General features: G+C 41.8%; 1 protein-coding gene across 2 annotated transcripts in view; it reads left to right on the top strand.

Annotated features, from left to right (window-relative positions):
• The window catches only part of L3MBTL2 (L3MBTL histone methyl-lysine binding protein 2), a 1,258,415-nt gene that overhangs the window by 453,021 nt on the left and 792,154 nt on the right, over positions 1-13,240 (top strand). For both annotated transcript variants that reach the window (XM_069654433.1, XM_069654434.1), the window contains exon 7: positions 11,641-11,758. In XM_069654433.1, the coding sequence (XP_069510534.1) occupies positions 11,641-11,758 (118 nt within the window). The remainder of the gene's footprint in view (positions 1-11,640; positions 11,759-13,240) is intronic.

A 13,240-nucleotide genomic window follows, 5' to 3' on the forward strand; every position in this document is an offset into this window, starting at 1 on the left:
TCCTGGAGCTTGGGTCCGACTTAAAAACAATACACTCTATTCTGGTGTTCCTCTCTCTGGCAATCGGTTCCTGCAGCAGCAATGGAAGTACAGCCAGCTCAGAGAGGATTTCCAATGAGTTTGTCTTGGGGTCTATTGGTCCCACCAACCCAAGGGGAGAAGTCGTCTTTTGCAGGGCTTCACTAGTTGAGGCATTCTCTGAGCTTCAGCACTGCAGCAGGGCTTCACCGGGCAAAACAAGCACCTCTCTTTCAAGTTCTTCTTCTTTTATGCAGGTTTCTCCCATTCACTCGTAGCCTAGCTGTCACTCGCACAGCAGGGTGGCTGTCCTCCAAGGACAGCCAGCCAGCCAATAACCTTTGGCTGCATTCCTATAACCAAGGAGACTAAGCACAGAAAGTTTCGGGCACCTCCCTTGCTTCCTGCCCTGCCAGACACGCTGGAGCCAGAGGCGGTCTTCAGCAGTGAACCCTGCCAAAGAGACAACAAACAAAGGGACCAAACCGGGTTTGGCACACAGGGTAAATCTCGAGAAGGACCTTTCCAACAAGAAATGGCAACAAAAAAAAGACGACCATGGCCATTTTGACCAAATGGGCACCCATGGGTGTTTTACGGCAGCTGCAATTGCAGCCCGCGGTAGAAACAATGGTAGGAAAAAGTAAACCACTGCCACCAACCATTAATTGTAGAAAGAGTAACATAAAAATGTTACATGAGAAACTAAACAAAGTGGATACTAAGTAACCCCTCCAGCCCTCTATTGTAAGATAGTGTGTGCTGGGTCTAGAAAGTTACAAATGTAAGTAAAGTCAATTTCACTTCACTGCTCTTGGAAACAGTAGTGTAACCAAGAGAAGGTATTTAAGCCTTTGGGAAATCTAAAAGACTTCCCTGTGCCACTGCACTGAAGGTGCTGTGTGCCACAATGTAAAAAGATGTGAAACACAGGGCCTCATTACGAGAATGGAGGCAGCCATGCCCTTAATAAGGGCATGGCTGCCTCCATACCGGGTCCCAGTACCGGGTTCCTTCAATGAGGAATAACCGGGTCATTCCGACATTGGAGGATCCGGTAATTCCTCCTTGAAGGAACCCATCCCCATTCCCAGTTAATAACGGCCCATTATTAGCTCCCTGTTCCCCTCGTGGGACCCGCTAAGGAAGCCTGGTTTTACCAGGCGTCCTTACCATGCCCCGCAAAGGCAACCTTGTAATAGGCGTACCCGTAACGAAGGGTGCCGGTCCCGTGCCGGCACCCTTCATTACGGGAGCGCCTAGGTTATAATGAGGCCCACAGTGTTCAAATTAAAGAAAAATACATGAGAGAGTGGTAAAAAGATCTCGGTCTCTACAGGATAGAAATTAAAAGTCCAGCAAAAAGAGCTGGGGGTCTCTAAAGTAGAAGGGAATTAGCACATTTCTGAGAATTCTCCCCAACAGTCACTGAAAGCCAAAAACCACGATTGTTACTAATATAAGTACACAAACATTAAGAAGGCGGGAGAAGGGATTTGCTGGAGAGTCTTAAAAACATCTCTCTTCCTCACGCCAGTGACTTTGGGGGACAAGATTGACAGTAGATGGCAAGTTATGAAAAAACAACAGGTGTCCATACACTTATGGAACACTCCCGTCCCCTGCACACCCTTAGAATTGAAAATACAATCAATATTTATAACATTTGGCTTGATTATACGTAACACAAAAATTTAGGAAAATTCTCTGTATATTTCAAATAAATTGTTGCTGTAGTCCACCAATTGTTCTTCACATATTATTTCAACAAAACATTAATTTCCGTATTCTCAGCATACTAGAAAAAATGCAGTTCCTGAAAAAAGATTTTTATGCAATTTCTTTCATTGGTCCTCGTGGGTAAACAATGTTTGTGGCTTTAACTCGACGCGTTTCGGGGTTTGATCCCCCTTCTTCAGGAGTTATTCACCCACTTTCAAACTTTCTTTCTTTAACTTTTTCTCAATCACCTATAACATAAAATGCTATAGTTAGATTCTGTATTTTAGTAATGAATACCTCTGTCATATTGTCATAATCACTGGTAGAAGTAATGATCGCCTAGAAGGTCACCTCTCTCTGTGGTAGATTTACTCAAAGTGTCTTTCAAGCAGAAATCTAGTGACTTTTAATCAATTCTAAAAAAAACATCTAAAAAACACAAGCTAATTTATTTTTGACAAAAAATTGGAAGAAAGGATATATAGAATTATAGTGCCTATAATATCTCATCTCTCAGTCTATCAATCATGAGAACTGTACCAACATTGTAATTACCTCGAGGTGTCAGGTCCAAGCCCCCAATTATAGGTATTATGAACATCCAATTGTGGATAACTGGGCTCGGTGCAGTGGTTCCACTCAGTATCCAGGTGCTTGGTTTAGAATCCACTCAATGGGGAGTCCCTCACAGGTGTGTATCTATAGTAGGAATAATCAACAAATCACATGTTGAGTCGAACTCTCTATATGCCGTGTGGAAGTATCAAAACGTCATGGTAATTAAAATACAAGTTAGAATGCAACCAGTGCATCCCCTTAGATCTAATGTGACTCACCTCTTAAAGAGTAGATAAAGCGTCTGTCCGCTTCATTCGGCGTTTGTATTAACCAAAAATGGCCATTTGTTTATATTGTGACGAAATCACGTCATGACGTGATGACGTCACGTCCAGAATACGCCAGCGTATGACGTGATGACGTCTGCGCATGATGGAGGCCTATAGATCGATCTATGCTGTGTGTGTGTCTATATGTAAGAATATATTCAAATGTAATCCTTATTACAAGAACATGTGGGTGGCACTCCACAATGGCAATAGTACCATGGTAAAAAATGTGAAGGAGAGATGTTCAGAGAGACTAATAAATCGGAACATCTAGGCGTTCATTAGAACTTTTATGACAGTATGCTCACATGTTGCGTTGTTCGTTCTAAAGTTTTAGGCTGTATATTATATGCACGTATCACAATGTTGTGTATAGAAAATAAAAATCAACATTAATAAACAATTTTTCTGTCATAACATATCTGTTACATTATAAATCATCATGTTTTCTAATGCTGTATAGCAACCCTTAACTATTTGTAACACACATATTTTTGCAGTTTAATGACAAAGTGCACCGTTAGTAAGCATATTAGTGTCTTGTATTTACACATCTGTTACACTCTTACTCATCCTAGTTCGCTACTTTGTGGAACATTGGCTGCGAGAAAAAAGGGGAGGTCATCTATTGCATAATTGGGAGAAAAGATCTATGAGGAATGGATTTATGGTTTACTATGGCATGATGCCCAACCAATGGGGTTTTATGTTATTTTCACCTGTATCTTTCGGATTATATTTGTTTCCTCAGTTGTTATGGTGTTTAGAGTGGGGAGGGCTCCCCAGAAGTCCATCATTAGTGATTTACAAAAAGCAAGCCAAGCTATAGTCTTCATTCATTCCATTTGGTGCATGACTGTTTAGTTTTTCGATCCAATGGATCTCTCTTTGGTCCATCAGTCTGCCATGGTTGCCTCCTCTCTGGGATTTCTTTACTACTTCAAGTATTATGACCTTTAATTGTGCTATGCTGTGTTTTTTCATAGCAAAGTGTCTGGCTACTGGTGAATGTATGTTATTAGTCCTTATATTGCTCTTATGTTCGTTCCAGCGCTCTTTCGCCTTTCTCTGGGTCTGGCCCACATAGTAGATCCCGCAGGGACAACTTAGTCCATAGATGACGGATTTAGTATCACATGTAGCAAAGTCGTGTAATTGAATTTTGTTACCATTGTTTGGGTGTCTCACATAGCTGCCCTTCATTATATTGTTGCAATTACTGCAGCTTAAGCATGCGAAGGTGCCTGCTTTTTTCTTTGTTAATGTTCGTTGACTGTCCAATCTGGGTCTTTCAGCTTTAACTAGTTGATCCCTGAAGTTCCGTCCTCGTTTATACACAATTATGGGTGGTTCAGGAAAGAGTCTCTTGAGTTGCGGGTCAAGTTCTATAATTCTCCAGTTCTTCTTAATCATTCTTGTTATATGGTGACTTTGAGCCGAGTATCTTAATGCGTATAGGAACGGTATCTCCTTGGATTTGTTTTTTGCAATTAGTAGATTCTTTCTATCCAACTTCTGTGTTTTTTCCTCTGCTTTTTTAATCGTAGATTCTGGATATCCTCTTTTCTTGTATTTCTCGGTCATCCGAATATTTTCCTCTTTAAGTGTTTCTGTGGATGAGATGATCCTTTTGAGACGAAGAAATTGACTGTACGGTAAATTATTTCTCAGATGTTCCGGATGATGGCTTTGAAAATGTAGAGTATTGTTAACATCTGTGGGTTTCTGATATATGTTTGTAGTGATACCTTCCTGTTTGATTTCCAGTTCCACATCCAAGAAGTGTAATTTGGATGTTCCAACTTCCATGGTGAATTTTATCCTAGTATGGACTGAGTTGATGTACTGTAGGAATTCGTCCAGTTCTGTACATTCCCCTCTCCAGATTACAAATACATCGTCGATGAATCTTTTCCAAGTTATCAGTTTATCTGTCCATTTGGTGGGTTTTAAAATCCAATTCATCTCTAGATGGTACATGAATAGATTGGCATATGCTGGGGCCATTGAGGACCCCATAGATGTTCCTGATGCTTGTAGATAATATTGGGTTTTGTGTCTGAAATAATTATTGACGAGTATGATTTTACTTAACTCTAAAATAAATATTTTGTTTGCTTCACATTCACTTTGTAGTAGTGTCCATTCCAGAGCCTCCAATCCATCTTGGTGTAGTATGGACAGGCTTTGTACGTCAAAGGAAACTAATAGATCGCCGTTGTTGTTGTTTGTCAGGGTGTCTAGGTGATTCAGGAAATCGGTGGTGTCCTTCAGATATGTGGATGTAGTCTGCACCAGTGGTTGTAGAGCCTTATCTACATATATGGCTAAAGGGTTGAAGATACTATGCGTGCCCGCCACTATGGGTCTGAGTGGTGGGGTCCTCAGATTTTTGTGGATCTTTGGTAATCCATAGAAAATGGGTGTAATTGGGTGTGTGTTGGTCAAGTATTGTTTAGTTTTGTTTGAGATCCAATCTTGCTCAATAGCTTTCCCTAAAGTTCTTTCAATCAGTTCTGAGATGTTTTTGATTGGATCTTCGTCTGATAATAGCTCCTGGATCTTTTCTTCATAGTATGTAGTGTCCATAATAACTATGGCTCCTCCTTTGTCTGCTGGTTTTAATGTCAGGCTCCTGTCATCTGCTAGATTTTTAATTATTTCACTCTGGCGTCTCCTAATCTTGTAATTTTTGGTTTTCGTAAAATTCACTCTCCTGAGATCCGTCGTCATTTGTTCCTCGAACATCTTGATGGTTATATTGTTAATTTGGGGGTCGAATTGACTCTTGGGTTTTATTTCCAGATATTGATGCTCCTCACTCTGTCTGTTGCTGTTGCTTGAGTGTCGAAAAAAACTTTCTCATTTTACGTGCCAGTCTGTGTAGGTTGACCTTTTCTTCCAGTAGATTAGAATTCTGTGTTGGTATAAAGGATAAACCCACATTCAATGTGTCTATTTGATCCTTGGTAAGTTGTTTCGAGGAGATATTGACTACTAGTTGTTCTGTTTGTTCCTCGGTCTTAGATTTCTTATTGCTTCTTCGCGCTGTCTTTTTTCTAAAAAAGAAGTTGGTATTGGTTGCGCTTTTGACGTTGTGGCTTCTTGTGATGTGTGTATGATCGGTCTTGTCTCTGGTGTTACTGTATTGATCACTTCTTCTCCACTGGTTGGTATTTCGCTGCTAGAGCCACTAGTTTCTTGTCCCGCTGGTTTGCGGTTTGGATGTTGTCTCCTATCTGGTCCTGATTTCTGTTGTGCGTAATATTCCTGCTACGAATACACTATGTCCTATAGATAGTCTGGTGTATCCCTTCTAAATTTACGGACTTTTCGTTGTTCTATGTCCTTCTTATATCCGTCCAGAGATCTATTGACTTCTTCTATGAGGGCTGTAAGTTCCTCCTGGTTCTTGAATTTCGATAGCTGTTCCGTAAGGTCCTCAATCTCTTGATCTAGTGTGTTAACCGATTTGGATAATTCTTCAATTGTTAACAAAATTAAATCCAGGGAACACTTATTTAGGATCTGCTCCCATCTTTTTACAAAGTCTGGGTTTTCCTTGCACAATGTGGGTCTTAGATAGACTCTTAATCCTCTAGATATTCGTTGTGCACGATAATATTGCACCAATGTTGTTGCATGCAGTTTCTGCGAGATCTCTCTTTTGATCACTCTCTCCAGTTGTGTGATTAATTTTTCCAGACTAGTAGTTGTTGGAGTCGTAGTTTCTATTTCCTTAATGAGACCTAATATCCGTTTCGCTTCTTCCTCATTTTAGATGTTTTTTTTAGAATTGATTAAAAGTCACTAGATTTCTGATTGAAAGACACTTTGAGTAAATCTACCACAGAGAGAGGTGACCGTCTAGGCTATCATTACTTCTACCAGTGATTATGACAATATGACAGAGGTATTCATTACTAAAATACAGAATCTAATATAGCATTATATGTTATAGGTGATTGAGAAAAAGTTAAAGAAAGAAAGTTTGAAAGTGGGTGAATAACTCCTGAAGAAGGGGGATCAAACCCCGAAACGCGTCGAGTTAAAGCCACGAACATTGTTTACCCACGAGGACCAATGAAAGAAATTGCATAAGCATCTTTTTTCAGGAACTGCATTTTTTCTAGTATGCTGAGAATACGGAAATTAATGTTTTGTTGAAATAATATGTGAAGAACAATTGGTGGACTACAGCAACAATTTATTTGAAATATACAGAGAATATTTTACAAAAAACTGGTTTCCTAAATTTTTGTGTTACGTATAATCAAGCCAAATGTTATAAATATTGATTGTATTTTCAATTCTAAGGGTGTGCAGGGGACGGGAGTGTTCCATAAGTGTATGGACACCTGTTGTTTTTTCATAGATTTATACAACCCTGTGTCAAGGTTGTTTTTCTCCCCTGCACCCCATAAAATTTCCTTTAAACACTAAGAGTAATTTAACTACTGGTGTGCACTGTGCCATAATAGATTAGTACATGGCAAGTTAACCAGTTGTTAAGTAGCACAAACACCACACAATCCTAGAAGCATTTGTGTACAGGCGTGTTATAAAGGACTTATCATATCAGGAGAGTATACCATGGTTGTGGGTCCAAGAGAAACCCAAAACAGGTTTACATGTAAAGCGATACCAAAAAGAATAAAAGACACACGAGAAGAACCCCACTCTTCTTTGTCCCAGTTACTGATATACCCTAATCAGTAATGTAAGATACACCCAGTCCTTGTCAGGAGAGTTAAAGGATAAAAAAAGGTATTCTTCCTAAATCGGAGGAAAAGACCAGGGTATGTGATTGTCCCACTGGCATTACTACCAAATCTTGATTGGGTAATAGTAGTAATGTATGTACATATGTCCTGTGTAAAGCCCTTTAGATTAAAGTTCTATGTAAAAAACAAATTATTTTCTTTTTTTTTTAAATCCACTTTGCTCGGAAGAAAATCAATTTCCAAATAGCGGATGCACATACAAGTAAGATACGCTTACTTGGAAACTTTATTTTGGAACACTTAGGGTGCTAACTTCACTTTGTGTAACAGATTTGGAGAAGGCTGCTGAGGATTAGCCAAAATATATATTATTGTAACCCTTTTAGTATGTTTTGAAGCATATTGAGTGCGAGGGTCAGAGTAGGTTTAGGACACAGGACGCAGAATGTTATTTTGGACATCCTGATAAAGACTGGTACATTAGTTTTGTTGCGGCAGGGAAACCCCCTCATAGAGTTAGGGCTAGTGAGGCGTTTTTCCAACCTCTTTTATTATTTAAATAAGTCATTGTGAAATAACCAACCCTGTGAACGCTGTGTCTGTCTCCTCACTCCGACCCCTCACAATAGCCACTGGCCACAACATATGCCCAGAAACAGACATTCCGGCACCAGAGATGTCGATTGGGACTAGGCAGTCCCAGCGCCTTTCTCTGGCCACACACAGTAACCACCCTTTCCACAGCCTCAGCTTTCCCAGGAATTTGCATATATGGGATGTCCTGACCTGAGAAGGCAGGAAGAAGGCCAAAGAACACTATGGCCAAAGAACAAGCGAAAAACCTCCTGGTACGGCTAGCTTAGTGTGTTAGCCACTTAAGTAACCATTTGTGGTAAATGCATAAGTGCACAAGTAAAATGTCACAATCTGTCAAATATCACAGCTGCAACCAGCCTGTCTTAGGCACTTTGTAAAAGTAATCAAAAAGCCATGATATAAAAAGTTATAAAGATACAAAGTATCCTACCTACATTTACCTGTACTGTGATGCACGCTATTTTAACAATACAAGCATTCGCAAAGGGAGAGTCTCTGAGTACTGATAATCTTAGGGACTAGTCAGTTGCCCCATACGAATGAGCACACAGGCAAGGGAATTAAAGCATAAAGCTTTACTTGCCTCCAAAAACTAGCAAAAACAAAGGCTATCCCGTAGACATCTATGGGAGGAAAGCAGCAAAACGAAAATCTTTCCTAACAGTCAGTACATTTGTTACTCCGTAATCGGGCCTTCTTCAGCTCTCTTATGCCTGCTCTGAACTTTGCATCGTCAGCATCATCATTTCCATTAAGTGTGGTTTCACCCTATGTTACCCTGGGTAATCCAGACGTGGACCCCTTGCTCACTGTGCTTAGAGCGCCACAACTTCACCTCACTGAGGCCCAACAAGGCTAAAACTTGTGTTTGGGGTTGATGTTGGTACTCTTGTTCAGAAGAGAATTGTCTAGTATATCGGTGCTGGACTGCCAATCTCGGTAGGACCAGGCTAATATGCAAATAGATAATTCTCCTCTGAAAAGGTGCAGCGAGCCAAAACGTGGTTCTAGAATCTTAGCTGGATCTTTGCAATTATGTTGCTGACTGTTGTGCAGCCAGTTCTAGAACCCCTTTACAGGGCATTTCTATGTTAAACCATTGCAAATGTAAGTGAGTTTCTGATTGCTCTTAGAGGTCCGCACATTGAAAAATATTTCAGACAATAGGTAATCTGTTAGAGCCTTAGTGCAGAGTGCTGCTCCCTTTGCAGAATATCAAGAACCCATTTTACCATCTTTAAAGCTCTGCTTATGGTATAACTGTACCGCAAAACAATGCTCTGCTCTGGGACGGGTTGTAAACAGCTCTCTGGTGTGGGGAGTTTGTCCTTGGCTGACTGAGTACAATGATAATACAAGCCAAACAGGCCCATAGGATCCTCAGCCTTCCTACCACACAGCTCCACACATATGTTAGCATTGATGGTGCCAGCAGAGCATTGTCAATCTAGGAACTGTTTATGTTAATGTTAATGTTAAATGTTAAAGGTATTTGTACCGCACACCGTCACCAACGGATTTGGTCCGCAGGCGCTGTGGCGGATCTGCAAGTGAGAAGGAGGGATGGGTTAGTAGGGTGAAGAGGGAGTAGGATAGTGAGAGTGGTGGTGTTCTATTGGCAGCTTCATCTCAGTATACACCGTGCGCTGAGCTTTGGTGCGAGTATCGGAGCGATGTCAGACCTTGTGTGCTGTTGGTGCAGCTTATCTTTTGTTGCGGTGTGGTGAAGTGCATGCACCTTGCAGTGCGAGAGGTGGTTGTGTGAGTTCTTTGAGTGATTTAAGTATGCAGAGAGTTTGAGCTTTTTTTGTTAGTGTGTTATTTTTTGTTAGTGTGTTATATGTTTTGTAGCTAATCTTCACAGTATGGGTGAATGCCTAGATTCGGGAGTCCTGCATGGTGTGACAGAAGCTAGATTTGAGAGTCCTGCAAAGTGGAGCGAGAAGACCACGCCTAAAGAACAATTGAGTATAGTACCGTACGCAGCTGTATTTGAGAAACAATTGAATAATTCATTACAATCCTAAAACACAGCTAGATTTCAGAGTCCTGCATATTGGGAGAGAGGCCTACGCATAAACAATTGAGGTTTTAGCGTGGCGCACTCCCTGTTGTATTGTAATGAACTATGTATAGTGTTGTATTCTAATGAACTATGTGTAGTGAGGTTGGAGTGTCTATTCTCCTCCATTGGGTGTCAGAGCAGGAGTTGTGGTGTCCTCTTTCCCTACTATCTATGTTAATACTACCAGATCTGAAGAAGAGCTATAAGATACAATTTCCGCACTTAATTTGCATTAATTACTAGTTGCAAAGAAATCTGAATTGTAAAGAGAGACCAGTTTAAAGATAACATATTTTCACTAAAAAATCCACCCATTGGGAATATGAATTACTTGTTTAGAGCCTAATAATCATATTTATTCCCAACCTTAAAAAATAGGGTGCAAAATACTCCCAGGTCACAATCTTACTGGTGTCCTGTTGACCATCCACTACTATGATATGATATGATATATGATATGGCATTTATAACGCGCCTATACGCAAGTGTTTCAAGCCACGATGCAGCAAGGTAGGGGGAAACGGAGGGAAGACATAGACAGCGATCTTACTAGCCCAGGTGACATTAAGATCGCGCAAGTGCAGGCGAGGCGGGGGGGAGAAGTTCGGGGCATAGGGGAGGGGGCAGTGCAGTACAAAGGATAACGGTAAAATAAACAAAAAACAATAAATAAAAAGTGTGGCCCGCTAATGGCAAGTGCAATGGCAAGTGCAGACATCCGGTGTCAAGTGCTAGTAGGGGGCTGTAGGGATACAGAAACAGCCCCTGAGTGCAAGGATTGCCAGGGCGGCAGTGCAGGTGTGCAACTGGCGGGGAGGGTACCTGGGCTCGAGATCAGAGCTAGCCAGGTAACCAGTGCAGTTTCAGTTTCAGCCAGGCGATCAGCAGGTGAGAGGAGGAGAGAAAGCAGAAGCAAAGTGGAAGGTTTTGCGGTTCTTCCGGAACCAGAGATGGGTCTCCTCAAGTTTCAGAGAGGCAGGGAGGCTGTTCCAGAGGGAGGCCCCAGCTGAAGAAAGAGATCTACCACCAACTTGTTGCTTGGAGAAGAGACTGACCCTGAGGGAGTTGGAGGCGGATGAGCGAAGAGCACGAGAAGGAAGATATTTAGGAAGAGAGAGTTGAAGGCATTGAGGTCCCAGGCCCCCAGAAGGCCTGGGACCTGAGCCCAATTCCACCATGCCCATTTTTTAACTGAGAACATTCAAACTCTTTCCTTAGGATCTGTAAGGAATGCACTGGTCTTCATTTTAAAAACATAATCACACCATACACCATTTACAATGAATTGTTAAATTGCAGACTTTTTTCAGTCAATCTGAAAATTACTAAAGAAATACATCAGATTATTTGGTGATAGATTTGCTATACGTTTTATTTAATAACTGTTGCGCTGATTCTCTGTCATATCTGGTGGCGGGTGGCAGGGCATATACAGACACTGAGGAGTAATGATGGGTGCTGTCCCCATAGGCACAGCAATGGACCCACAGTGTGCATGCCTACAGTTAAGGCTGGCTGACGTTTACAGAGGTGTGTGCCAGCCTGCTTTTCGATAGTAGAGTTTTCTTTTTTTAAGGAAGTGGTCCTAATTCCACTGCCCCTTTCATTCATGTGCCCTCCTTTTCAGGTACCACTCTTTGATCAATGGGACGATGTGGTGAAGGGAATGAAGGTGGAAACCTTGAACAGTGATGCCGCTATGCCCAGCCGTGTCTATTGGATAGCCTCTGTTATAAAAACTGCAGGTAAGATAGGAAGAATGTATGCCAGTGGGCCTTTAGTTGGAGCAATGTGAATGGACTCACAAAAAGTTTCATCCTTTGTCCTTTTTAATTTCTTCATGTGAAAATCCAGTTGCAATTCTCTTATGTTTGTGTGTACGGGGGCGGGGGTGTTGCCTGCTACGTCTGATGTGCAAGTCTGCCTTTATATAGGTCACAGTGGTTAGATGGGATCTCTAAGGAGAGGCTAGGGGATGAGATCCTGGGGGCCAGGGATCAACACCCGCTACACATTGCAGGCCCCAGAAGGTTGTATATAGGCAGTCCTTGGAGCAATACTCTTATGCAGGTAACCCCAGCGCAGTGCTCATATACATCAGGAGATGTTGTTCCTGCTGTACTTATTTACTGGTTTATACTTTTATTAATCACTTTGTAACATCATCTAATCTTGATTGTTTAAATTTGATAAGCTAAAAATTTAATTCTTGGCAATAATGCAGAGCTATGCAACCCAGTGACCCTGGGTATAAACAAACCTGCATCCTGGTCAGTGTTGTGGGAGTTAATGGATCACAAGGCATATTCAAAGAGCGAGAGGAGTAGAGTTGGATTGAGGAAGAAACGGAAGCGAGGACGTGATCAATATAAAGCAGGGGACAAAAAGAAGGTAATGTAAGAGAGTGGTAGAGTGAGGTTAGGTGAGACGAGAGAGAAAAGAGTGGAACCATGCAAAAGAGAGAATCTAATACTGGAAAGGAGGCGGGAGTAAAGGGAAAGACGGGCAAATAGGGAAGAGTGAAAAGCTTGAGGAAGATAAACAGCCCAGAGGAGAGAAATTATGGTGTGGCTATTGGGAGCGAATGAAATGACGGACGGGGTAGGTAGGCAAAGTCACAGAGAAAGGCATACACTTGGAGGAAGGAAGGGAAGTGGCCAGGAGAGACAAATGATTGAGTGGCAATTGGGAAATACCAGAGTGAAGGACTGCAGCAAGAGAGGGGGCGAAGTGTGAAAAATTGGAGGGAGGAAGAAAGAGAAGGGAAAAGATGGACGTTGGGTGGGCAAGATTAGGGAAGAGATATGTTCAAGGAAAGATGGAGTACACCCCATAGTCAGAAGAATGTGCTAGGGAGAAGATCCGCCCGTAGATTAGTTTAGAGATAGTGGAGCCGATTACAGTCTTGGTGACAGAACAGAACCAGTCCCAGGGACCAAGAGGGAGAATCCCAGAACCAGTACTAATAATTTACAGATGAGTTGACAACCCGGTGTTGGAGTGGGACACACTAATCCTCTGGCTTCCAGCCATCTTAAGAGTTTGATGCCCGACCCCTGTCAGGTGATCTAAGGATACTGGTGTGTTGGTACCTAGCAGCAGTACATCCAGGAGGACCTACATGACATCGCAAAGCACACAGTGCTGGCCAAGTAAGACCATACACAGCAAAGAAAGAAGTGTCTTGGAGCACTTTAATCGTCCAAAACCGTGAATGTCTTGCTGAT

The sequence above is a fragment of the Ambystoma mexicanum genome, chromosome 3q, assembly GCF_040938575.1.
Source record: "Ambystoma mexicanum isolate Mex_15411 chromosome 3q, UKY_AmexF1_1, whole genome shotgun sequence".
Lineage (NCBI taxonomy): Eukaryota > Metazoa > Chordata > Amphibia > Caudata > Ambystomatidae > Ambystoma > Ambystoma mexicanum.